General features: G+C 38.3%; 1 protein-coding gene across 2 annotated transcripts in view; it reads right to left on the bottom strand.

Annotated features, from left to right (window-relative positions):
• The window catches only part of ERO1B (endoplasmic reticulum oxidoreductase 1 beta), a 61,506-nt gene that overhangs the window by 22,268 nt on the left and 14,538 nt on the right, over window positions 1–24,700 (bottom strand). For both annotated transcript variants that reach the window (XM_026504016.4, XM_044385984.3), the window contains exons 3-6: window positions 20,071–20,154; window positions 10,976–11,017; window positions 9,397–9,479; window positions 4,405–4,478 (exon numbers count right to left, since the gene is read on the bottom strand). In XM_026504016.4, the coding sequence (XP_026359801.1) occupies window positions 4,405–4,478; window positions 9,397–9,479; window positions 10,976–11,017; window positions 20,071–20,154 (283 nt within the window). The remainder of the gene's footprint in view (window positions 1–4,404; window positions 4,479–9,396; window positions 9,480–10,975; window positions 11,018–20,070; window positions 20,155–24,700) is intronic.

Genomic DNA, 24,700 nt, shown 5'->3' with positions numbered 1-24,700 from the left:
TTTTGTTTTTTAAGATTTTATTTATTTATTTGACACAGAGACAGCCAGTGAGAGAGACAGCCAGTGAGAGAGAGACAAGCAGGGGGAGTGGGAGAGGAAGAAGCAGGCTCCCAGCGGAGGAGCCCCATGCGGGGCTCGATCCCAGAAGGCCTGGATCACGCCTGAGCCGAAGGAAGACGCTTAATGACTGAGCCACCCAGGCGCCCCTACGGTTTATTTTTATCGCTGTTAACATACAGAAGTGCTTTTTTCCCTCTCAAGCCAATATATAGCAGGCACACCTTCAGCAACTTGTTAAGACATTTAGAATTAAATAACCATTTCCTTTTTTTTTTTTTTTAAGATTTTATTTTAGGGAGAGAAAGAGAACACAAGCAGGGAGGGGTAAAGGGGGAGGGGGAGGGAGAAAGAATCTGAAGTAGACTCTCACTGAGCTCAGAGCCCCACGAGGGGCTCCACCCCCACGGCGGTGAGACCACCACCTGAGCGGGAACCAAGAGTTGGACGCTTAACCGAATGAGGCACCCAGGCACCCATAAATGACTATTTTCTGTGTTGAAATCCAAGCGAGTGTTTACCAGATCCCCACTATTTGGACATTGTATCTCTGAGGGATACAAAAGATAATGAAAATGTTCTTAATTATTAAGGCTTAAATTCTGGATAGGAAAGGCAAATAGTTTAAACCAATAGTATGCAGGCACCTGACTTAAAACAGTGGCCAAATATGGTCACTAAAATATGGTCCCTCTTTTTTTCTTTACTAATAGTATATTTTCCTGTCAACCAACAATATTCAAAGCCTAAAATATTTACTATCTGTCCATTTACAGAAGAAAACGTTTGTCAATCCCTGACCTACACCGACAAGAGTTTCATGGCATCAAGATGAGGAAGCGGGGGGGCGGGGGGGCATACACAGGTTGAGCCCCCCTGCAAACACACCGGTGCTGGTACCCCCATCCTTTCCCTGGGGCCACCTATCACATGATTTTAATTAATTTGCTCATAAACTACAAATTCTTTCCATTTGCATGACTAGCATTCATTTGGATAATGCTCTTTGGACCCCTAATACTTCCTCCTCCCCAAAAGCTTTCTCTTCTTCCTCCCTTTATAAAGCCCTTCTAAAGTTGTTCTATTTGACCATTCTAACCGTTACCTAAGGATTCAAAGAATTTTCACTGAATCAAAATACCTAATTCTGGGGATTCATCAATTTCAACTGTTTTTTCTTCAAGTATACCTTTTTTCCCCAACTGAATTTCCTTTTCACTGTCTTAACTGAATATTAGTGTTAGGTGGCTACACTGCATGTTCTAGAATGCGAGCCAGTCCTCCACACCTCCTAACCCAAATATCTCTTCAAACACAGCACAGACCAACTTAGCATGCAGGCTTTCTGTTTACAGATACACATAAAGAATATTGCTGTAGACTCAGGATTGAGCCTACAATCCTCCATCACCAACTCTATCCCCGATTGCTAGTAATGCATTATTAAAATAGAATTTACTCAGATGAGGAGAATCTATAGTTTATAAAGCTCCCAAGTAATTTTGATACTCAGCCAGGTTTAGAAACTACTGTTTTAAACAATATTTTAAATTTATTAATGAACATGTTTTAAGGGAAAATAGAAAAGTAAAAATCTGTCATACTATTTAGGTTATTTCTGGACCAACAACTTCATTCAGCAAACACTTACTGAGCAAGTACCATGTCAGGCACTGTTCTAGGCACTAGGGATAAAGCAGTGAACCAGAAAGACAAAGCCCGTACCCTCAGGTGGCTGACAACCCAGCTGGAGCAGACAGACACAAACAGATACACTAAAGAACCCATCCTGCACTCTGAGAGTTCTCGGTGCTGCGAGCAGGCAGCAGTGCCAACACACAGAGAGACAGTCATTGCTATTTTCTACAGGCAGGTGACAGCAGGCTTCTCTGATGACGTGACATTTGAGCAGAAACCTGAACCAAACGAAGCCACGCGTAAAGAACAGCAACAATGACAACAAAATAGGAGTAGGGAAAGCAGCTTACCTTAAACTGCTAAATTATTTAAAAATTATTTGATCTATAAGGATCACCTTCCTTTCAAATAAAGACAGAACAACAAAACAGAGAACAGGGGTGTACAGATATATTCCAATAAACTGGGGTGAACATTCTTTAGACTGTTTTAATCCAATGGTTTTAAATAACTGAAATAACTAAACAATGACTCTAAAGCTACTCTGATGTGTTTTTAAAAACTGTACATATAAATCATCAGCACACACATGAACATTACTACCCAGAGGAGTAGGTAAACCAGCTAGTAGAATGGTTTTAGATGTTTAAGGACTACACAAAATATAAAAATCACTAATTTTTTAAAATTATGAAATCCTAAAAATCTTATGGGATGATTTTATGTAAATTTTTATAGGACATCTTTTCCATTTTTACAATATAAGAAGCAAATGTTAAAAAATTAGTTAACACTGTACTGATGAGAGGTAACGGAGTACATCATTGATCATACTAAGTGATCTCTGTGATTGAGTAGCATTTTTTGTTAAATACCTATAAAATAAATATTTACATTTTTTCCTATAAGAGAAATATTCACAGAAATGGATTCAGAGGGGAGGGGGGTGGGGGAATGGGATAGACTGCTGATGGGTAGTAAGGAGGGCACGTATTGCATGGTGCACTGGGTGTTATACGCAACTAATGAATCATTGAACTTTACATCAAAAACCAGGGATGTACTGTATGGTGACTAACATAATAAAAAAATATTATTATAAAAAAAAATAATAAAAATCTGTTAACTAAGCACTACTAAAAAATTTTTATTTTAGTCAAAGAATAGGTAAAATGGTGAGTTGGCAAGAAGTGCCCATGAGTGTTGAACACTAAATATAACTAGAATGATAACCAAAGAGCAAATGAAAGAGTAAGCAGTGATGTCAATACGAAAGCTAGGTACAACAGCTTGCTTTGATGAAACCTTTGCCAATTCTAAATACCGTAACAGGAGTATTTAATTTCCATTATATACAGATACCCAAAGAAACTTTTTTTCAGATCTCTTAAAAATATCCTTGCTCTGGGGCACCTGGTGGCTCAGTCAGTTAAGCGTCTGCCTTCGGCTCAGGTCATGAGCCCAAGGTCCTGGAATCGAGCCCCGCGTCGGGCTCCCTGCTCAGCAGAGAGCCTGCTTCTCCCTCTCCCTCTGCTGCTCCCTCTGCTGTGTGCCCACCCTCTCTCTGTCAAATAAATAAAATCTAAAAAAAAAAAAAAAAAATCCTTGCTGGGGACACACGGGTGGCTCAGTGGGTTGAGCATCCGACCCTTGATTTTGGCTCAGGTCATGATCTCAGGGTGGTGAGATCGAGCCCTGAATCAGGCTCCATGCTCAGCCCTGAGACTGCTTAGGATTCTCTCTTTCCCTCTCCCTTTGCCTACGCCCCACACCCCACTCATGCTCTCTAAATAAATAAATAAAGTCTTGAAAAAACCAAAGCTACCCTTGCTGAAACCACATAAACTATGGTGACAACACCGCACCTCCTGGCATCTTCTCACCTTGCCGTACCACTGCAGCGGCTCACAGTGACTGATCCCGCTGTGCACCGGCTTAACAGCACAACAGCACAAGTGAACCTTCTAAAACCAGCCACGCAGGGCTGAGCCCCGAATTCTCTTCCACCACCCAAGATATAAACATAAAAAGTGAACAGAGGCCAAATGAATGATGTAAGCCTACTCAGCATAATTCTTGGGAATATTCTCCTTAGATCAAAAATTTTGTGTCACTTCCATTACCTTCTGAAGGAAGACTCACGGTAGTTACTGTTCCACAGCGCCCTCTCCTTGTACTATTCCAGGGGACTCTTGGATGGAGGGTTGTGGGGAAGTCAAATTAGAGTCCTCCCCAATACTGCAAGGTGTCTTTATGTTAGTTTGTTGGGGCCTCCAGAAAATTCCAGTGTGAACATGTTTATATGTTCACAGACCTAAACTAAGTGGCTTAAAATAGAGGTCCATAGGAGACGGTGTCATGATGGAAAAATACAGGTATGGGGTCCAGTCAGCTCTGGGGTTGAATCCTGCCTCAGCCTCTTGCTACTGTGTGATCCTGGGCAAGTCAGTCCTTTTGAGACTCTGTTTCCTCGGATATGAAATAATACATACTTATTAAAGTAACTGTAAAGATTAGAAATAACGTACTTAAGGCACTCAGCACAGAATCTAGAACATAAGCTCTCAATAAACACCATTATGAATAATAAGATCCACATAGCAACACCCAGTGTATCTGAGTTATAACTGATGATACTTTCCTTGATTTCAATTTCTTATAAAAGGATTAAGGCTAAAATAACTGAATTAAAATAGTCTATTTTATTACCATCAAGTTCACAAAAGTGATCCTGTGAATCATCATATCTTGCCCAGTCAATGAAAGCTTCTTTGCTTTGATTACTAGGGGAAGGAGGGAATAAAAAAGAAAAATGATTAAATCTGGAGTTGAAAATGTTTACATTGTATCTTCTATAATTAAAAATAGAACATCTGAGGTCATGTCTTTAATTTAGATAGTTCATAAATTCAATCAGTGGTTACCCGAAGGAATGATAACAAGTTATACGAAAAACACAGATATTAACTTCCGTGAAGGATTTCTACTTAATGATACTAAAACTATTATTAGCCCTAGTTCAATAATTTCTTTAACTAGAAAATTAATTCACAAACATATAGGAGGTGTAGTTAAAGGCAGAAGTCAAGCTAGCTTTTTCAATTGACTTAGAAATTGCAGGAATCATTTTTTTCTAAATAGGAATTAAATTTACATTCATAATTCCTTTAATTTAAATGGCTTCTTTATTTATAGGACAAAAATACCAAAAACTGCATTTGTAGGAACTCTCTTTCTACGTGGTATTCACTGGTAACACCAATGTCACTTTAATCATGGCATATCATTCGTTTTCCATACTACCTCACTTTTAATAAAATCTATGATCAAGAGCTCTACTCGGAGAATTGATAAAGGAACAGCTACAGTCATTCGAAAACTTTGACTTATATTTACTTTAACCAATATTCAGACCTTCTCCGTCTTAAATATATAATGGCAACACCTATAAGAGAACTATTCTTCTTCTTTATTTATGACACAGTAAGAAAAAAAGAAGGTAAATTATTTGTGTACCAAGTACAAATCACGTAGTTCCTAAATATGTTACCGTCATAGCCAAGAATTTATTCTGTATTTGAGAAACTGCTGCATGACGTAACCACTAGGAGAAGTAGGTAAGGCTGGCTGCACTACATCAACTTTATCAATAAATGTGTCCAATTTAACTCGTGGGGGGATTTTCTTTCTCCTATGGGAATATTTAATTTAATAATGCAATTTAATGGCAATACCTGTATCATAATTGGCTCAGCTGGAATACAGGACGCCGTAAAACAAGAATGCCTAAGTTCGAATTACAGCTAAGACAGTAACTAGTTATGTTTAGTTAGAAAGTCTTCTGTTGAAAATAGTCAACAACAAAGCAACTGTGACATAAATTCCTATCTTCTTGTTAACAATATGACTAACTTAGAGGAACTTTTTCTTTGTGCAATCTTGTGTGATGATGCTTTGCTGATTGTTTCATCCTAAACCCTGCCTGGAAGCCACGGTGGCAGAAAAGACAGGGAAGGCTAATCTAACGCTGACAGAGCTGGCCCAGTCTGGCTGACAAAGAAGTCAGAAGGAACCTAGTCCAGCTTTTCTACAAGCCAGTTTGAAGATGGATGCCAAGCTACTTAAATAAGAATTTCCGGGGCTTACCCCAGGGCTTCTTGTCAAGATGGCGCTGTGAGCTAAGGCAGTAGCCTTCGAAGTGGGAGATGCAGGGGCAGGAAAGAATGGGGTAGGGTGATTTCCAAAGGGCATGAGAAAACTTTTCAGGGTGGTAGACAGGATAACTATCTTGATTATGCTGATTTTCATGAGTGTACACTTGTCAAAACATCGAATGGTAGATTTAAATAGGTGCAGAATACTGCATGTCCATTAAACTTCAAGAGAACTATTTAAAAATTACAGTGCCAATTGTGGCAGAAGTTATGGAATGAGGAACACTTGTACGCTACTAGTGGCAATGTATTTTAGGAGTCATTTTGGAAAACCACTTGGCAGTATTACTTAATTCTACTTCTAGGTATATTCTACACACAAATCCATACCAAATGCACCTCCAAACGTCCACCACAATATTTTCTGAAATCGCTGCAAGTGGAAAACTCCAACTATCAAAGATAGGATGGAAACACTCTGGTACAGTCTTATCTATGGAGTACTATACCAATGAAAAAAGAATTAAATGCTACTACTAAGTTCAAGAACATGATGTTTAATAAAATAAGCCAGACACATAAAAATACGTTCCATATAATTTCATTTTTTATAGGTAGGCAAAATTAATCTCTGCTACTGTAATTCAAAATCATGGTTAACTTCAGACGGTGGTAATGACCAGGAAAGTACACACAGCCGTCTTCGTGGTAGCAAGTACGCTGTTCTGGATGGGCATGCAGAGTTGAGTTCACTCTGGAAAATTAAACTGACCTTTATGTTTAAGATTTGTAGACTTCATTACATTTGTGTTATATCTGAATTTAAAAGTTTAAAAACTAACTTCTGGTCAACAAAATATCTTTAAGCAAAATTAAAAGACAAGCCCTAATAACCCATATATCTGACAAAGAATTATTATCAGATTATATGAAGAATGCCTACTAATAATTTAAAAGTACACACCATCCCACCTCCACACCCCACCCCACCCCCATGGAGAAACAACAGCAAAGAATACAAATAGGCACTTTACCTTAAAATCTTATAATGACTTAATAAGGCCCAATCCCTGGATGACTTCTCTATAGTTATAGTCTTTCCTGGGTAATCTCATTCAGGCTTATGGTTCTTAAATACCATATATTCACCTATGACTCCCACATTTTCTCTCTCTCCTGAAACTGAGACTTGTGGGTCCAACTGCCTGCTCAACATCTCCAACTGGATGTCTTACAAGCAGCTCAAACGCAACAAGTCAAAGGTTGAACTATAATTTTCCATCAAACTCCTTCCTCCTGCAAGTACATCCAGTTTAGTAAATGGCAACTCCCGTTTTTCTAGTTCCAAATCTTGTAGTCATTCATACCTATCTTTTTTCATACCCCACATCAAATCCTTCAGCAAATCCCATCAGCTCTATCTTTAAGATCTATCCAGAATCTGACCACTTCTCATCATTTCTACTGCTATCACCCTAGTCTAAACTAAACTACCACCCTGTCTTATCTGGATTACTACAATAATCATATAACAAGGCTTCCACAACCTAACACCTGGCCCCCTCAATGCATTCTCTCAAAATCTTCCAATGACTTTTCATTCCACTCAGTTTAAAAGCAGTACTCGTAACTGTCTTCAAGATCTCCACCGTGCCACCCTACCCCTGCCCCCATCCCTAGCATCTTCTGACTCTGTCTTCTACTACTTTGCCCTTGACCACTGTATTCCAGCCACCCTGGCCTTCTTGTGATTCCTCAAATAATCTAGGCATGCTCCTGCCACAGGTCCTTTTTACTAACAATTATACATGCCTAGAATACTCCTCCCCCAGGCAGCCATATTATGACTTATTACTTACGCCTTCATGGGCATTTTGTTCAAATATCCCATTATCACTGTGGCTTTCTCTCGCCATTCAATTTAAAACAGTGCAACTCCCCCCAACCCCCAAGCCCCAACACGGCTAGCCCCCTGTCATTCTTCTCTGCTTTATTTTTCTCCTGGGCACTCATCATCACTTTACTTACTTCTTATTTACTGCATATCTCCAACAAGGATTAAGCTTCACAAGAAAAAGAATTTTGTCATGTACACTGCTATATGCTTAATACTCTAGAACAGTGCTTGACATATTGTAGGCATTCATTTATTAAGAAACATGAATATTCAATAAACAGATGAAAAATGCTCAAACTCACAAGAAATCAACAAAATATAAATTAAACCAAAGTGAGATGCTATTTCAATTTTTGGCACGGATGAGGAGAACAAAACAAGTTCTCAGCCCTGGAGGCAGTACACAGCCATACAAGTGCCTTGGAAAACCATCAGGCAATATCAAGAACAGGTAAATGTGGGCAATCCCTAAGACTCAGCAGCTTTACTAGTGTATGACAAATTTCCTAGTGTACACCAAAAAAATTATCAAAAGTGCTCAAAGTAGCATAATTTGTAGAAGTAAAAAATTTGAATAATTCAAATGTCTATCAGTAGGGGAACACATAAGTAAAATATGGTATAGTCATATGATAAAAACCATTCATCAGTTGAAAGAATGAGACAAATCTCCATGCTTTAATGTAGATAAATCTAGAAATCAAAATGTATAGTGTAAAAATGAAGTAGAAGAATGTTAAATATAGTATTATTTAATATAAGGGAAAAACAAAATCATATATAAAATAACCACCGTTATATATATTATAAAAACAAAAGCATACATGGATATACAGCAAATTCATGATAGTAGTTACCTCTAAGAAAGAAGGAAAGAAAATAGGATTGGGAAATAGGACATAGGGGATTTCAAATTTATCCTTGATATCTCTCTTAAAAACGTGAAGGAAAAAATTAACATCTATTCACTTGGAGTGAAGGATATGTATTTATTATACTATCTTCTCTAGTTTTCTATGTTAAAAATTTTCTTCAATAAATACTAAGACTGATAACTTTATTAAGTCTTTAACAATTATAGTATGCAAATGCTAACCTAAACAAACAGGGAAATTAAAAAGACTATTAGTAAAAAAGTATTCCCTACTCCCAACTGTAGACATGCTCAGTCATTTCAGAGTGCATAATCTGAGACCACTCACAAATTACGTTGGCCTTCACAAGCAGGTTTTTACTTAGAGCAAACAAGGAAAAGTCAATAGGAAAAAAAAATCTATGAAATTTAATAGTTACGGTAATAACTTCTCCTGTTCAAAATGTAACATACAGATTGAATTACTATTTACAAAAAACTTAGAGGTTCCAGTTCCTTTTACTATAATAACCAAGAAGAATGGATTCAACTGCTAGTTGAACAATCTTCTATATTTTTACATTTTTATAAAGTCACTATTGATGGTACATTCTAGAAATTTAAGAACAAATCCACTAAGAGGAGGAAGCAAAGCCCAATGGAATTTAGGATGAAGAATAACTTCTTCCTTTTAAGAATGACTTGAAACTTTACTGTTCCATCAAAATCACAAGAAACACATAAGATTTCTGATATACTAAATAAAAGTATTTTTTATACTACTAAATAAAACTTGCCTTAGTGTGCTGTTAACTGCTCCCAGTTTATTAGCTTGCTCACAATCTTCTAATTCTTTGGTACTGTTTGCCACTTTCAAGTACTGAAAGGAAGTTCACAGTAAGTTTAGTAATAACTATTACCTTTCCCTTTAAGTTCCACTGGCAATCTGTCAATGATGACACAGATACATCCTATTATCAAAATCTCTCACACATGTAAGAAATACAAATCAAAATGAGTCACAAATTCCCACCAACTAAATAAGACATTAAAAACAATGAGCACTGGTAGGCTGGTGATGATGTAAACTGAGAAAACCCTCTTGGGAAAGTAATTTGACAGTATTTATCTAGAGCTGTAAAAATGCATAAACCCTTGAACCAGCAGGCTTACAACCGAAACCATACCCAGAGCAATACTTGAAACCAAGAACAAGGTACGACCACTTTAGAAAGGTATTTGGTACTATCTCATCATGTTGAGATAGGCATAACCAACGGCCCAGCAACCTTACTTCCAAATATCAACCTAGGAAAATTCTTCCATGTGTACACAAAAATGCTGATGCATCACCGTTCTTAACAGCAAAAAACTCGTAACAGTTAAAATGTCCATCAACAGAGGAAGAGCTAACCAGTGATAGACAATCGAAAACTACACAACTATTAAAATGAACAAAGCCACATATATCAACAGACACAGAATTTCAAAAGCACAATGCGGAATAAAAAAATAACTGAAAAAATGTTTTTAAAATGAAAAAATTTAAAAATATATAATCTTAATGTTTTAAAACTTCCTATTAAAAATCTATACATTACTTGTGGACACATGTGCAATAGAAGTATAAAAGTAAGAAGTATCACAGAAGGACACACATCGATTTCAAAAAAGTGGCTATCTTCAGGGAGGGAGGAAACAGAATGGGATTGGGAAGGAGTCCAGAAGGGATGTCAAATGTCCCTAATACTCTTATTTTAGATCTGAAACAAAAATAAAAGAGAGTGAACACAAACAAAAAACCACACGAGAAAACTAAAAAAGAAGAAGGAGCGAGGAAGCAGAGGGAGAGGGTATGACGATCTTGATTATGCATACAGAAAACCTAGAAGTAAACTGTTATCTAAAAACATGCACAGCTAAGTAAATTATGGCATGCTTGTAAGAGGAAAAGGGTAATCTTTAACACAGTTATATTCTAACGCCATTTAAAAGTACTATGCTCAAAATATCTTGATAACTGTTTACACAATATAATCCTGAATACGACAGGCTGACTAGTTGGGACACAAGACTACAACTACACGCATGGTAAACACCTGCGCACAGGCCATGTGCCATGTGACACTGCAGTTACACTACTACAGCCATTCTAGAGAAAACAGAATGGAAGTATATCGCAAAAGCAGCTGTATAGTGTAACTGTAAAAACACACAAGCTCTGTCCCCGCTGCAAGAATTAGAAGTTGGGGTTGTGGGGCAAAACGTGCCCATTCCCAACGAACCCGAGTACAGTTCTCTTCCACAACCACTGTCAAGCAGCAAATGTAAGTGACAATGGAAAGCAAAAAGAGTCAAGGAAGAAAAGGGACTCACCTTAGTAGAACTCCCAGCTTTAATTCCGACTGGAATTTTGCTCTTAAAAGAATAACAACAAGAAAAATTTAGGAAAGATTTTTTTTTTAGATTTCTTAATTAGTAATGCCATTGCTCAAATACAAAGGCTATTTTATTCTATGATGAAAAAATGAACATCTATTCAAATTCTGTTTTCATACTACCTCTTTAAGATAAACAGTAAAGAATTATACCAATTACAGACTTGTAAATCATAGTTCAGCAAACTGAATGACATATACAAAATAAGAGTGTCATAATCAGCTATAATTTAAACTCTTCAATGCAATATTGAATAGTTTACCTAATTTTCAGGTTTAAAAAAAAACTTACCACAGAAACAGAAGCTTTGAAATTTTCAAAGATCTTTGGAATATTTTATGCTCAATCTTAATTTCTGCTCTAAATTGACATTTAAAGTGAAGGCAGTTTGGGATTAATACCAAAAGAATTAGTTCTTTGGTCCACAGGATTCACCTAGGGTTTACCAACCTAGGCAATCAGGGTTTACTAACAGAAAACCACACAGAGATCCAGCTTTCTTTTCTAAAAGCCAATAATTAGTTTTAGGCTTTAAAAAGCAAATCTAGAAATCATTACAACTGGTTTATCAAACACAATTTTAAGCAAAAAATCGTATCTGAAAGCAGAAAATCACAGGTTGATCCTCTCATCAATCCAGGGCACCGATTTCCAACATCTGAATCTATGGTATAGCAAATTACCTATTAAAATCCTTTCATGTTTCAAGATAAATTTAAACATAGGTAAATTTAACCAAATATTCAGAATAAATATCTTCCTGTCAGGTGGAAGAATATAAATAATAATGATGATGATAAGAGATATTTCCCTAACAAATAAAAAGATTAGCAGATTAAAATGTTACTTGCTGCCAATATTTTGATTTCAGCATTTGCTAAAACATCTAACAGAAGGCAGAAGAGAGAAGACTAAAACTCAAGCCAAATCTAGCAGCCACGCACCCTGAATTTAAAACGTGGAATAAATACTAACCAGAAGTGACTGCTGGCTGCAGTGTGTCCTCTGACTAGTATAGTATAATGTGCTAAAATCAAAATCTTTAGCAGCTTTTTTAAAGGTTTGATGCTAAATGCAGTAACCTGACTTACGCAAATCTTAGTAACAAGGCTTTTGGAAATACTGGGGTAGGCATCACAGAGGACTGTCATGGATAACACATAACAATCACAAAAGAGAATTATTAGAAGTAGTGATAAATATAAAACTAATAACTAAAATCAAGCATGAAATAAACCTAGCTGGGACTGAGGCAGGGAAGATGGCGGGGTAGGAGGACCCTAGGCTCACCTCATCCCATGGATACAACTAGATAACACAAACATCAGCACGAATAATCCAGAAAACAACCCAAAGACTGGCAGAACAAAAACTCCACAACTAAAGGTTGAGAAGACGCCACATTGAATTGGGTAGGAAGGGTAGAGATGCAGTGGAGAACGAAACAGGCCTTGACTGTCCAGTCAAGAGATGGAGGCACGGAGAAGGGTGAGAAACAGACTACATAACACCTGCACGGGGAAGACCAATCCCCATAACTTTCGGCTTTGAAAGCCAGAGGGTCCAAATCATGAGTTCCTACAACCAGTGGGACTTGAAGCCTGGAATTTTAAAAGTCAGCAGCTCCACTCTGGGAGAGCCTGAAAGGCATTAGGAAGTGGAGTTCCTGCCCTTAAAAAAGACAGTATGACACACAGCCCAGGTAGCTACAGCATAGAAGCAGCAATCTGAAAAAACGCCTAGGGCATAAGGGAGGGAGATTTACTTACTAATCTCAGAGCAGGTCCAGAGAGGCAGGGATCACAGGGAGGCCCTTCCAGAATAGAGGGGGCAGGCACCATTTCCCCCACCCCCACCCTCGACATAGACACATAGGCACCTGCAGGAACAGCACTATGCAACACTCCCCACCTAATTGCTTACACTGAGGCCCTACCCACCCACGCTTGGGCAGATCCCCTTTTCACCAGGTATGCCTCAGTTCTGGCTACGGATCCCCTCCCACAGAAGACCAGCATCAACATTGCCAACGCAGCTTCTCCTGACCCACACGTTTTGCAGGGCCTCAGTCCTGGCAGCTGTGGGCCCTGCAGAAGGTCAAGGCATACCCTGTTAAAAATGGTACCCCACCCACACAGCCTCCCATCCGCCAGTGCAGGCAACAGGTCTCGTTTCATAAACAGATCAGCACAGACCTTGTTAAAATGTGCCGCACCCCAGCAGGGGGCCAAACACAGCCCACAACGGGCTAAGAGAGCCTCTGCAGACAACTGGACTAAAGGAGAAAGTGGCCAGGATACACGAGCAGAGCATATGCAACACACGCAGGAGACAGTCCCTGAAGTGCCAGGTCCTGGAGAGCAGGGGACAACTGTACTGCAGGGCACTACAGGACCTCTTCTTCACAAGGCCACGACCCTCAAGAGGAGGATGCAGAGCTGACTTTCCTAACACACAGAAACAGATACAGAGAGTTAGACAAAATGAGGAGATAAGGATTATGTCCCAAATGAAAGTACAGGACAAAACCACAGCAAGAGACCAAAGTGAAATGGAGAAAATTAGTATGACTGATAGAGAATTCAAAGTAATGATCATAAACATACTCACTGGACTTGAGAAAAGAGTGGAGGACATCAGTGAGACCCTTAACACAGAGATAAAAAGAGAACACATCAGAGATGAAGAACACAATAAATGAAATTAAAATATACTAAACAGAATAAACAGTAGGCTAAAGGAAACAAGCAAATGAATTAACAACCTGGGAGACAGAGTAATGGAAAGTAATAAAGCTGAGCTTGTTATAGAAAAAAAAATTATACAAAATGAGAATAGACTTAGGGAACTCAGTGACTCCATTAAGCGTAATAATATTCAAATTACAGGGATCCTGGAAGTAGAAGAGAAAAGACAGCAGAAATTTTATTTGAAGAAATAATAGCTAAAAAACTTCCTGACTCTCGGGAAGGAAACAGATATTGAGATCCCAAAGGCACAGAGTCCCCTGACAAAATCAACCCAAGGTGATCCATACCATGACACATAGTAATTAAAAGGGCAAAAAGTAGTGATAAAAGAACAAATTTTATTTTTTTTTTAAAGATTTTATTTATTTATTTGACAGAGATAGAGACAGCCAGCGAGAGAGGGAACATAAGCAGGGGGAGTGGGAGAGGAAGAAGCAGGCTCATAGCGGAGGAGCCTGATGTGGGGCTTGATCCCATAACGCCGGGATCATGCCCTGAGCCGAAGGCAGACGCTTAACCACTGTGCCACCCAGGCGCCCCAAAAGAACAAATTTTAAAAACAGCAAGAGAAAAGAAAACCATTACATACAAGGGAAAGCCCCAAAAAGCTATCAGCTATTTTTTTTTAGCATAAACTTTTTCAGCCAGAAGAGAGTGGCATGATATATTCAAAGTGCTGAAAAGAAAAAATATGCAGCGAAGAATACTCTATCCAGCGAGGCTATCATTCATAATAGAAGAAAAGATAAAGAGTTTCTCAAACAAAAACTAAAGGACTTTATGACCACTACACCAGCCATACAAATGTTAAAGAGGACTCTTTGAGTGGAAAGAAAAAAACCACAAGTAAAAGTATGAAAAGTAGGAAACACAAAAGCAGTAAAAGTAAGTATATCTGTAAATATCAGTCAAGAGATTCACAAAGCATATGAAGTATGACACCATATACCTAAAACATTGGGCAGAAAGGAATAAGAAACGGGTTAAACTCAAGCGACCATCAACTTAACACAGACTGCTATATGCATAAGATGATATATACAAACTGAATGGTAACCACAAATCAAAAACCAGCAACTGATATGTAAGGAATAAAGAGAAAGGAATCCAAGTATATCACTAAAGAAAGCCAAAACACGGTGAAAGAGGGCAAGAGAAGAAAGAATCAGAGAAAAACTACAAAACAATCACAAAGCAAATAACAACTTGGTAATAAATTTTATCTATCAATAACTACTTTGAACGTAAATGGACTAGATGGTCTAATCCAAAGACATAGGGTGGTTGTCTTTAGATTACACAGAGTGGATAAAAACAAGACCCATCTATAATGTTACCTATAAGAGACTCATTTCAGACCTAAAAACAACTGCAGATTGAAGTGAGGCAATGAAGAAACATTTGTCATGCAAATGGATGTCAAAAGAAAGCCAGAGTATCAATACTTATATCAAACAAAATAGACTTTAAAACAGACTGTAGCAAGAGACAAGGAAACAGACTGAAGCAAGACACTATACAACAATGAAGGGGAGAATCCAACAAAAAGATATAACAATATCTATGTACCCAACATGGGAGCACCCAAATACACAAAACAGTTAACAACAAACATAAAAAAAAACTAATCGATAGGAATAGAATAACAGTAGGGGACTGTAACACCCCTCTTACATCAATGGACACATTGACGAACAGTGGCTTTGAATGACACACTGGACCAGATGGATTTAAGAGATATTTTCAGAACATTCCAACCTAAAACAGCAGATACATATTCTTTGCAACTGCACACAGAACATTCTCCAGAACAGATCACATACTAGCCCATAAAACAAGCCGCAACAAATTCAAGAAGATCGAAGTCATACCAAGCATCTTTTCTGACCACAACACTAAGAAACTAGAAGTCAACCACAAGAAAAAATCTGGTAAGAGCACAAATTCATCGAGGTTAAATATCATGCTACTAAACAATGAATGAGTCATCCAAGACATCAAAGAAGAAATAAAAAATTACATGGAAACAAATGAAAATGAAAACACAATAGTCCAAAATCTTGGTGATGCAGCAAAAGCAGTTCTAAGAGGGAAGTTTAGAGCAATACAGGCCTACCCCAAGAGGCAGGAAAAGTATCAAACAACCTAAACTTACACATAAAGAAGCTAGAAAAAGAATAACAAAACCCAAAACCAGCAGAAGGCAATAATAAAAATTAGAGTACAAATAAATGATATAGAAAACTTTTAAAAATGAAATAGATCTACGAAATCAGGAGCTAGTTCCTGGAAAAGATCAACAAAACCTCTAGCCAGGCTCATTTAAAAAAAGGGAGAAAAAGAGAGAAAGAGGGAGGACCCAAACAAAATTGCAAATGAATGGACACCACAGAAATACAAACAACTGTAGGAGAATATTATAAAAAATTATATATTAAAAAATTGGACAACCTAGAAGAAATGGACAAATTCCTAGAAACACATGATCTACCAAAACAGCAACAGGAAGAAAGAAAATTTGAACAGACTGATAACCAGCAATGAAATTGAATCAGTAATCAAAAAATTCCCAACAAACAAAACTCCAGGACCAGACGGCTTCACAGGTAAATTCTACCAAACATTCCAAGAAGAATTAACACCTAATCTTCTCAAACTATTTCAAAAAAAACAGAAGACGAAGGAAAATTTCCAAATTCAGTCTCTGAGGCCAGCATAATTCTGATATCGAAACCAGATAAAGACACCGCTAAAAAACATAACTAAAAAAAAAAAAAATAGTTACTTAAAAAGATTTTTTTAATTAAAAAAAAAAAGCAACTACGGGCCAATACCTCTGATGAACATAGACGCAAAAATCCTCTACAAAATATTAGCAAACCAAGTCCAACAATCCATTAAAAAAATAAAAATTATTCACCATGATCAAATGGGATTTACTCATGGGTTGCAAGGGTGGTTCCATATTTGCAAATCAATCAATGTGATTTTCATATCAATAAGAGAAAGGAAAAGAACCTTAGGATCATTTCAACAGATGCAGAAAAAGCATCCAATAAAATACAGCATCCAGGCATGATAAATAAACCTCAACAAAGTAGGTTTAGAGGAAACACACCTCAACTATAATAAAGGCCTTGTACAGAAAACATTATACTCAATGGGGAAAAACTGAGAGCTTTTCCCCTAATATTCAACATATTACTGGACGTCCTACTCACAGAGATCAGACAACAAAAAGGAATAAAAGGCAACCAAACTGGTAAGGAAGAAGTCAAACTTTCACTATTTGCAGATGACATGATAATCTATGTAGAAAACCCTAAAGCCTCCACCAAAAAACTATTAGACCTGAAAAATGAATTCAGTAAAGTTTCAGGACAGAAAACTAATGTACAAAAATCTGTTGCATTTCTATACACTAATAAGGAAGCAACGGAAAGAGAAATTAAGAAAACAATCCCATTTACAACTGCACCAAAAATAGTAAAACAGCCATGAATAAACTTGGCAAAGAGGTAAAAGACATGTACTGTGAAAACTATAAAACACTGATGGAAGAAGCTGAAGGTGATACAAAGAAATGGCAAGACTTTCCACGCTCATGGATTATGAGAACAAATATTGTTAAAATGCCTACACTACCCAAAGCAAGCTACACATTTAATGCAATCCATATCAAAACGCTAACAGCATTTTTCATAGAACTAGAAAAAACACATCCTAAAATTTGTATGGAACCACAAAAGACCCTGAATAGCCAAGGCAATCTTGAAAAAGAAAATCAAAACTGGAGAGAACATTATTCCAGACATCAAATTATATTACAAATCTGTAGTAATCAAATCGTATGGTACCAGCACAAAAATAGACACATAGATCAACAGAACAGAATACAAAGCACAGAAATAAACCCACAATGCTAATGTAAATTAATCTTTGACAAAGGAGGCAAGAATATTTAATATTTATATTTAATGTCTCTTCAACAAAGAGTAACTGTACGGCTACATGCAAAAGAATGAAACTGGAATTCTTACACTGTGCACAAAAACTCAAAATGGATTAGGGACCTAAATGTGAGACCTAACACCATAAAATTCTTAGAAGAGAGCACAGGCAGTAATTTCTCTGACACTGACCATAGCAATATCTTTCTAGGTATGTCTCCTGAGGCAAGTAAAACAAAAGCAAAAGTAAACTATTGAGATTACACTAAAATAAAAGGCTTCTGCACAGCAAAGGAAACAACCAATAAAACTAAAAGACAACCTACTAATTGGGAGAAGATATTTGCAAATGACATACCCAATTAAGGGTTACTATCCAAATTATATAAAGAACTTATACAACTCAACGCCAAAAAATCCCAAATAACCCAATTAAAAAATGGGCTGAAGACATACAGATGGCCAACAGACACATGACAAGATGCTCAACATCACTCATCATCAAGGAAATGCAAATCAAAAACACAATGAGCTATCACCTCACACCTGTTAGAATGACTAAACTCAAAAACTCAAGAAACAAGTGTTGGCGAGGATGTGGAGAAAAAGGAACACTCATGCACTGTTGGTGGGAATGCAAACTGGTGCAGCACTGTGGAAAACAGCATGCAGGTTCCTTGAAAAATTAAAAATACAGCTACCCTATGATCCAACAATTACAGTACTAGGTATTTACCCAAAGAACACAAAAACACTAATTCAAAGGGATACATGCACCCCTATGTTTATAGCAGCATTATTTATAATACACAAACCACGGAAGCTGTCCGAGTGTCCATCGATAGATGAACGGATAAAGAAGATGTGCTGTATACATTCACAATGGAATATTATTCAGCCATAAAGAAAGAGTGAAGTTCTGCCACTTGCAAAAACATGGATGGATCTAGAGAGTATAATGCTTAGGGAGCTAAACCAGTCAGAGAAAGATAATTACCACACGGTTTCACTCATATGTGGAATTTAAGAAGCAAAACAAACAAAAGAACAAAAGAGAGAGAGAGAGGGACAAACCAAATAACAAACTCTTAACCATAGAGAATGGTTCTCCATACAGAATATTCTCCATAGAGAATAAACAGATGGTCACCAGAGAGGAGGTGGGAGGGGGCGATGCTGAAACAGGCGAAGTGGATTAAGAGGACACTTACCTTGATGAGCTGAGTAATATATGGAACTACCGAGTCACTATTCTGTACACATGAAACGAATATAACACTATATTTTAACACTTTTCTTAAGCTATATAGTCCATTAAGTCATCTGAAAATATATGACTAAGTCTACAGATTAGATGTTAGTATTATAATTAATGTTAATTTCCTGATTTTGCTAATTACATTGTGGTGAGATAAGAGAATCATCTTGTTTTTAAGGAACCACACTCAAGTAATTAGGGGTAAAGTATCACCATGTTGGTAACTTACACCCAAATAGTTCAGAAAATATTAACATGTACATATACAGAGAATAATAAACCAAACGTGATAAACATTAGGGAATCTAAATAAAAAGTAAATGAGGACTGTTGGTATTATTCTCCCAATTTTTCTGTAGGTCTGAAATTATTTCAAACTAAAAAGTAAAAACAAAAACAAAACCATTTTATTCTTAAAGGAAAATGAAGAGAATTTTTTTAATTGTCCCTTTAGAAAGGGCAATGGTTAAGATGGGTTTTTCCCCCCATTTTTAAGGATAACAAACTAGAGTAACTGATTAAGAAAAGCAAAACGTTAAATAAAAACAGAGCTTATAATGAATTACTGTTCAAGAAAAATTAATTATGCTAGATGTCAAAAAACAAAATCTAAAATGTAAGTATAGCTTTTTTAAACGTAAGACCAAGTGAAGACCTCATACCAAGCCTGAAATTGCTCTATTTTACCTACTCTAATTCCCACTCTAAATGTAAAATTTAAGGTCCAGTAGCATCACTTTTCTTATGAAACAATATGCATATTCAATAAAGCATGAAATAAGAGCCAACTATAGATCCTGTGCCAGCACAGGCCCCCAATTTTCCATCTGTCTTAGAGTCATACTATACTTTCACAACCAATCAATATTACTGAATACAAAAGTGTCTTCAAACCCATTTTGGTGACAAGTATAAGTCTTCAATAATCCGGTTAAAAAAGAGCTGACAGCACATGAATTTGAGGACAAGTCAAACGGATTTACATCAACAGTGGCCTAAAATATAAATTCACACTTATCTAAGAGCCCAAGAGGAAGCAATGTTGTCCTTATTATTTTTTTAAATTTATTTTACCTCTGGACAGGGCTCCACGTGGCAGTCTTTTATAGAACAATGGCCATCTTCTGCCCAGAAAGGACATGGTCGCTTCAGATTGACCTTGAGAGAAAGATTGGATTAACATTAGTCCAGCTGTGGGCTGGTTCTGCAACACTCGCTCCGTGACCCTGTGCTCGGCACCAGGACGTGGTGGTGGGAAGAAGAGGAAGCTTCCTATCCTGTGGCATCGACTGAGTTCAGAATTTTAAACAACTGCAGTTTTTCAGACACCCAAATGTAATATTAATTTTTTAAAATAACTGTTATTAGTCCTCTGACACTTCAAAAAAGGAATGAAGTCCAAGTACACTGCTCATCTGCAGACCCTGGAAAGCACTTTACTTTAATGTCTGTCAGCACCTTACTGTCACCTTACTCATTAGAGTTCTCTCGCACACCCACCCACTTCAATGTGTACTGAGCACCCACTATCTATCTGCCTGGCAATGTGTAGGGTCTAGGGCAAAAGGAGACATAAAAAAGCACTTTCCCCCCTGGAACTCAGAGCCTACAGGAGGGAACAGAAATTATATGCCTGTATGTTTGTTTAAGCACAAACTGTGTTAAATGCTACAAAGGAATATCCAGAGTTCTGTGATGGAAAATAATGGGGCTGGTGGATGGTGGCCTCTGAGGAGGTATATTTTAGGATGGATGAATGTTGGGAAAAACATGCATTTGGATAAAGTGATAGAGCTTGAGCGGTTGTGAGAACTGAAAAAAACAAAAACCAATTTAGCTGAATTTTAGTGGGGGAATGACAGTAGACATAGGACGGGGAAAGACCCTTTTAACCATAGTTAAATACTCTGGATTTTCTTACTTTGAACTTGCCCAAGCCAAAACTCCTTTTCTATCTCCTGCAAACAATTCATTATCCACTTCGTCCCACCACCTCCACGGCCACAGCTCCCTTCCTGTCTAGACCCCGCCAAGTACCATCTGTGGTCCACACAGCAGCCACACTCATCTCCCTTCTGTCTCGGGGCCTTTACAGTGGCTCTGCTCTTTGCCCGTACCGTCGCACCCGATCTTATGACCCACTCCCTTCACCTCATTCAGGACTCTCTCAGACGGCACCTCAGCAGAGACCTGCCCTGACCAGACTCTCCAAAGCATGTTCAATATGCACCCCACACCCTGTTTTACATTCTTCTATAGCACTTAACACTGCCTGAATATTACTGGCTTATTTATCAATTGTCTGCATCCCCCACTGTCAGGATTGACATGTTGCCTTATTTATTCTTTTATCCCCAGTGCCTAGGACACATAATAGACACCTCAATAGGAACACCTGGGTGGCTCGGTCAGTTAAGCATCTAACTCTTGATTTCGGCTCAGGTCATGATCTCAGGGTTGTGAGACTGAGCCCCATGTTGGGCTCTGCACTGGGTGTGGAACCTGCTTGGGATTCTCTCTCTCCCTCTCTCTCTGCCCCTCCCTCTCTGACAGGCACGCTCGTGCTCTCTTAAAAAAAAAAAAGACATCTCAATAAATAGACACAAAATGAAATAAATAACACTACACTACAGAGGAAGAGGTACCATACGTAGAGACTGGCAACAGGAGGAGAGAGTGGTCCACTCTCACTATGGAGTTGTGAGGGAAGGCCTCCTATTGGTAACATGTAAAATGGGTAGGACTAGAAGTTTCCTAGAGAAGGAGATTTCCAGGCAGAGGGATAAGGATGTTTGTTTGGGAACTGGAGGTTTCTTGAACTCCTGGCTTGTATGTCCAACACCTCACTGATATCTCCATGGGACATTCTTACTGCCATCTCAGTAAATAGCAACTCCATTATTCTAGATCCTCAGGCCAAAATCCTGGCATCATCCTTGACTCCTTGCTCTCTCAGCCCACATACAATACCTCTGAAAATTCAGTCAGTTCAAAATCCAAGTCCCCGTAATGGCCAAGAATGCCTCCCATGGTCTGGCTCCTCTGCTCTCTACCTCTTCTTCCCTGGCCTCCATGTTGTTCTTCCAATACACGAGACACACTGCGATCTCAGGGCCTTTGTTCCTGCTGTTCACTCTGCCTGAAGTGTGCTTGTTCCAAATATAAACATGGCTTGCTTTCTTACTCCCTTTAGATCTTCCCCAAATGCCACCTTCTCAGTGTGCTGTTTTAAGTTGCTACATTTTAGGCTAATTTGTAATGCAGTGGTAGAAAACTAATACACAGTGCAAGGAGTGGACTGGAGTGGACACTGTACCGTGCTGCTCACATCACCCTTCAGGAATAAGGGTTTATTACCCCAGCTTCTGGAAACGTTAGCTTCTGAAATTCTGGAAATGAGGCAGCCAACCTCAGCTGAACACAGCCACTTTGCCCAAGGTCACACCACCCCTTCCAACGGTGGCCTTCATCAAATAACTGATGTAGGGCTGCAAGGCGCAGACCTCCCCTGCAAGTGGGGACAGTTCTGGAGTGCCATCCCATCTGAAGGACTCCCAGATGCTCACCTGACGTTTCCTCAGAAGCTGACTCACAGCTTTACCTCTCCCTCTGCTCTTTTCACTCCCTGGGCTGTCGGAGCCACAAGCAGTCCCTAATTAACCTCTTGTCCATTAACCATTGTCTCAGAATCTGCTTCCCAGAGAACTTCGGCTGTAGCAACTTGTCCAGCTCCAGCAGAAAACTGGTACTTTTATGAGGATCACATTAAATCTATACGTTAAGGTGGAGAGAGTTAACATCTTTATGCTACAAAGACATCCGTCCATTTCTTGAAGCCTCCTTTTGTGCCTCAGTACTGTTTTGAAGCTTTCCTCCTCTAGGTTGTGCAGATTTACTGATTCATTTACTCCTATATATTTCATCTTTTTTCACTGCTTAATGTAAAGGGGGATTTTGTTTCTGTCATACCTTCTTACTGTTCATATTTATGAAGATATGAATTTTTGTATATTAAGTTTATAGCCTGCTATCTTAATGCATTTTTTTATCACTTTTGTTCATTACTTGAGTTTTCTAGTATACTTTTTGTCATTTATAAACGAAGATAGTTTTACTTAGCTTACTCTTCAAAAATGTTTATGCCTCCAGTTGCTGCTTCTTGTTTGATACACTAATTAGTACTGCCAGCCCTAAAGAAGATAGTGGGTACCCTTGTCTTGGTCCCTCATCTAAGTGAGAATTCCTCTACTATTTCCCAACAAGCAAGATGGTGGCAATGCTAACGTCAGGATTAAAATTATCATGTTAAGGAAGTGTCCATCATTTCTATTAAATTTTTTAAAAATTAGGAATGTGTGCTGAATTGTGTTGAAGACCTAAAAGCCTTGTCCTTGCATTCTTAAAATAAGATTAACTTGGTCAGGATATATTTTTTTGTAATATGCTCAAAGCGCTGCATCATCTTTGACTTCATTCCTACTCTCACAGTTTACATTCACTCCACCAGATAAGTCTGCTGGTGTTACCTCTTACATACAATGCTCATTTGCTCACCTGTCACCTCTTCCAGCTCTACTGCCCTATCCCAAACCCCTACCACCTTCCATCTGGTCTCATGCAAAAACCTCCTCCATGGCTTCTCTATTTCCTGTCTCACACCCTGAGAGTTTATTTTGTACACATCCCACCAAAAGTTTATCGCACTAACATTAAAATCCAACATCTTTTTATGCTGAATAAGGCCCACTATAATTTTTTTTTAATCTGGCTCCTACCTATCTTTCCAACTCTCCATATCTCACTCACTTTGCTCCAGCTATATCCGTCTTCTTATTCCTCAAACACGCTAAACCTTTATGCCCGCATTCAAAACCTTTACACCTGTAATTCTACTCCCCTTCCCTGGAATGTTCTCTCTCCATGTCTTGTTATGGCTTTCACATTATGTAGGTCTTTACTCAAATGGCACAGCATGAATGCCTTCCTTTCCTGATCACCTTCTTTAAAAATAAACCTACCTACCCTCTCTACCCCATTAATTTACTCTTTAAATCTCCTACTTTTCCTCCATAGCACTTACTTTATAACCATACGAAATTATATTTTACTGTTTATTGCTTGCCTTCCTAATCAGAATAAAAGCTTCATGAAGTCAGTCTGTGTGTTATTCATTACTTTACCCAGAGCACTTAGAATAGCGCCTACTGCGGGACGCCTAGGGGGCTCAATCAGTGAAGCGTCTGCCTTCGGCTCAGGTCATGATCCCAGGGTCCTGGGATGGAGTCCCGTGTCAGCCTCCCTGCTCAGCGGGGAGCCTGCTTCTTCCTTCGCCTGCCACTCCCCCCCTGCTTGTGCTCTCTGACAAATAAATAAAATCTTTAAAAAAAAATAAAAATAGGAAAGTTCTTTAAAAAAAAAAAAAGAATAGTGCCTACTGCAAAGTAATCATTCAATAACTATTTGGTGAATAAAGGAATGGACAGTACAAGAGACTGTAAACTCCGGCTATAGCAGCCGACTGAGCAGTTAACAGGGGGACTGCTGCTCCTACCTGTGTGTCCTCGCTTGCCCCGTCATAAGTTTGTATGCACATGTTTAAAATTAACCTATTCTCTCTGCTTTCCTTTTCTGCCACTAGTGTGTGGAGGGTACACTGGTGGTGGTTAAATGTCCTTTTTGTTTGATTCACAGGTTGGCAGAACTA

This window comes from Ursus arctos, unplaced genomic scaffold (genome assembly GCF_023065955.2).
Source record: "Ursus arctos isolate Adak ecotype North America unplaced genomic scaffold, UrsArc2.0 scaffold_7, whole genome shotgun sequence".
Lineage (NCBI taxonomy): Eukaryota > Metazoa > Chordata > Mammalia > Carnivora > Ursidae > Ursus > Ursus arctos.
Note: the sequence above shows the minus strand (reverse complement) of the source record. Positions and strands in the feature narration are given on the sequence as shown.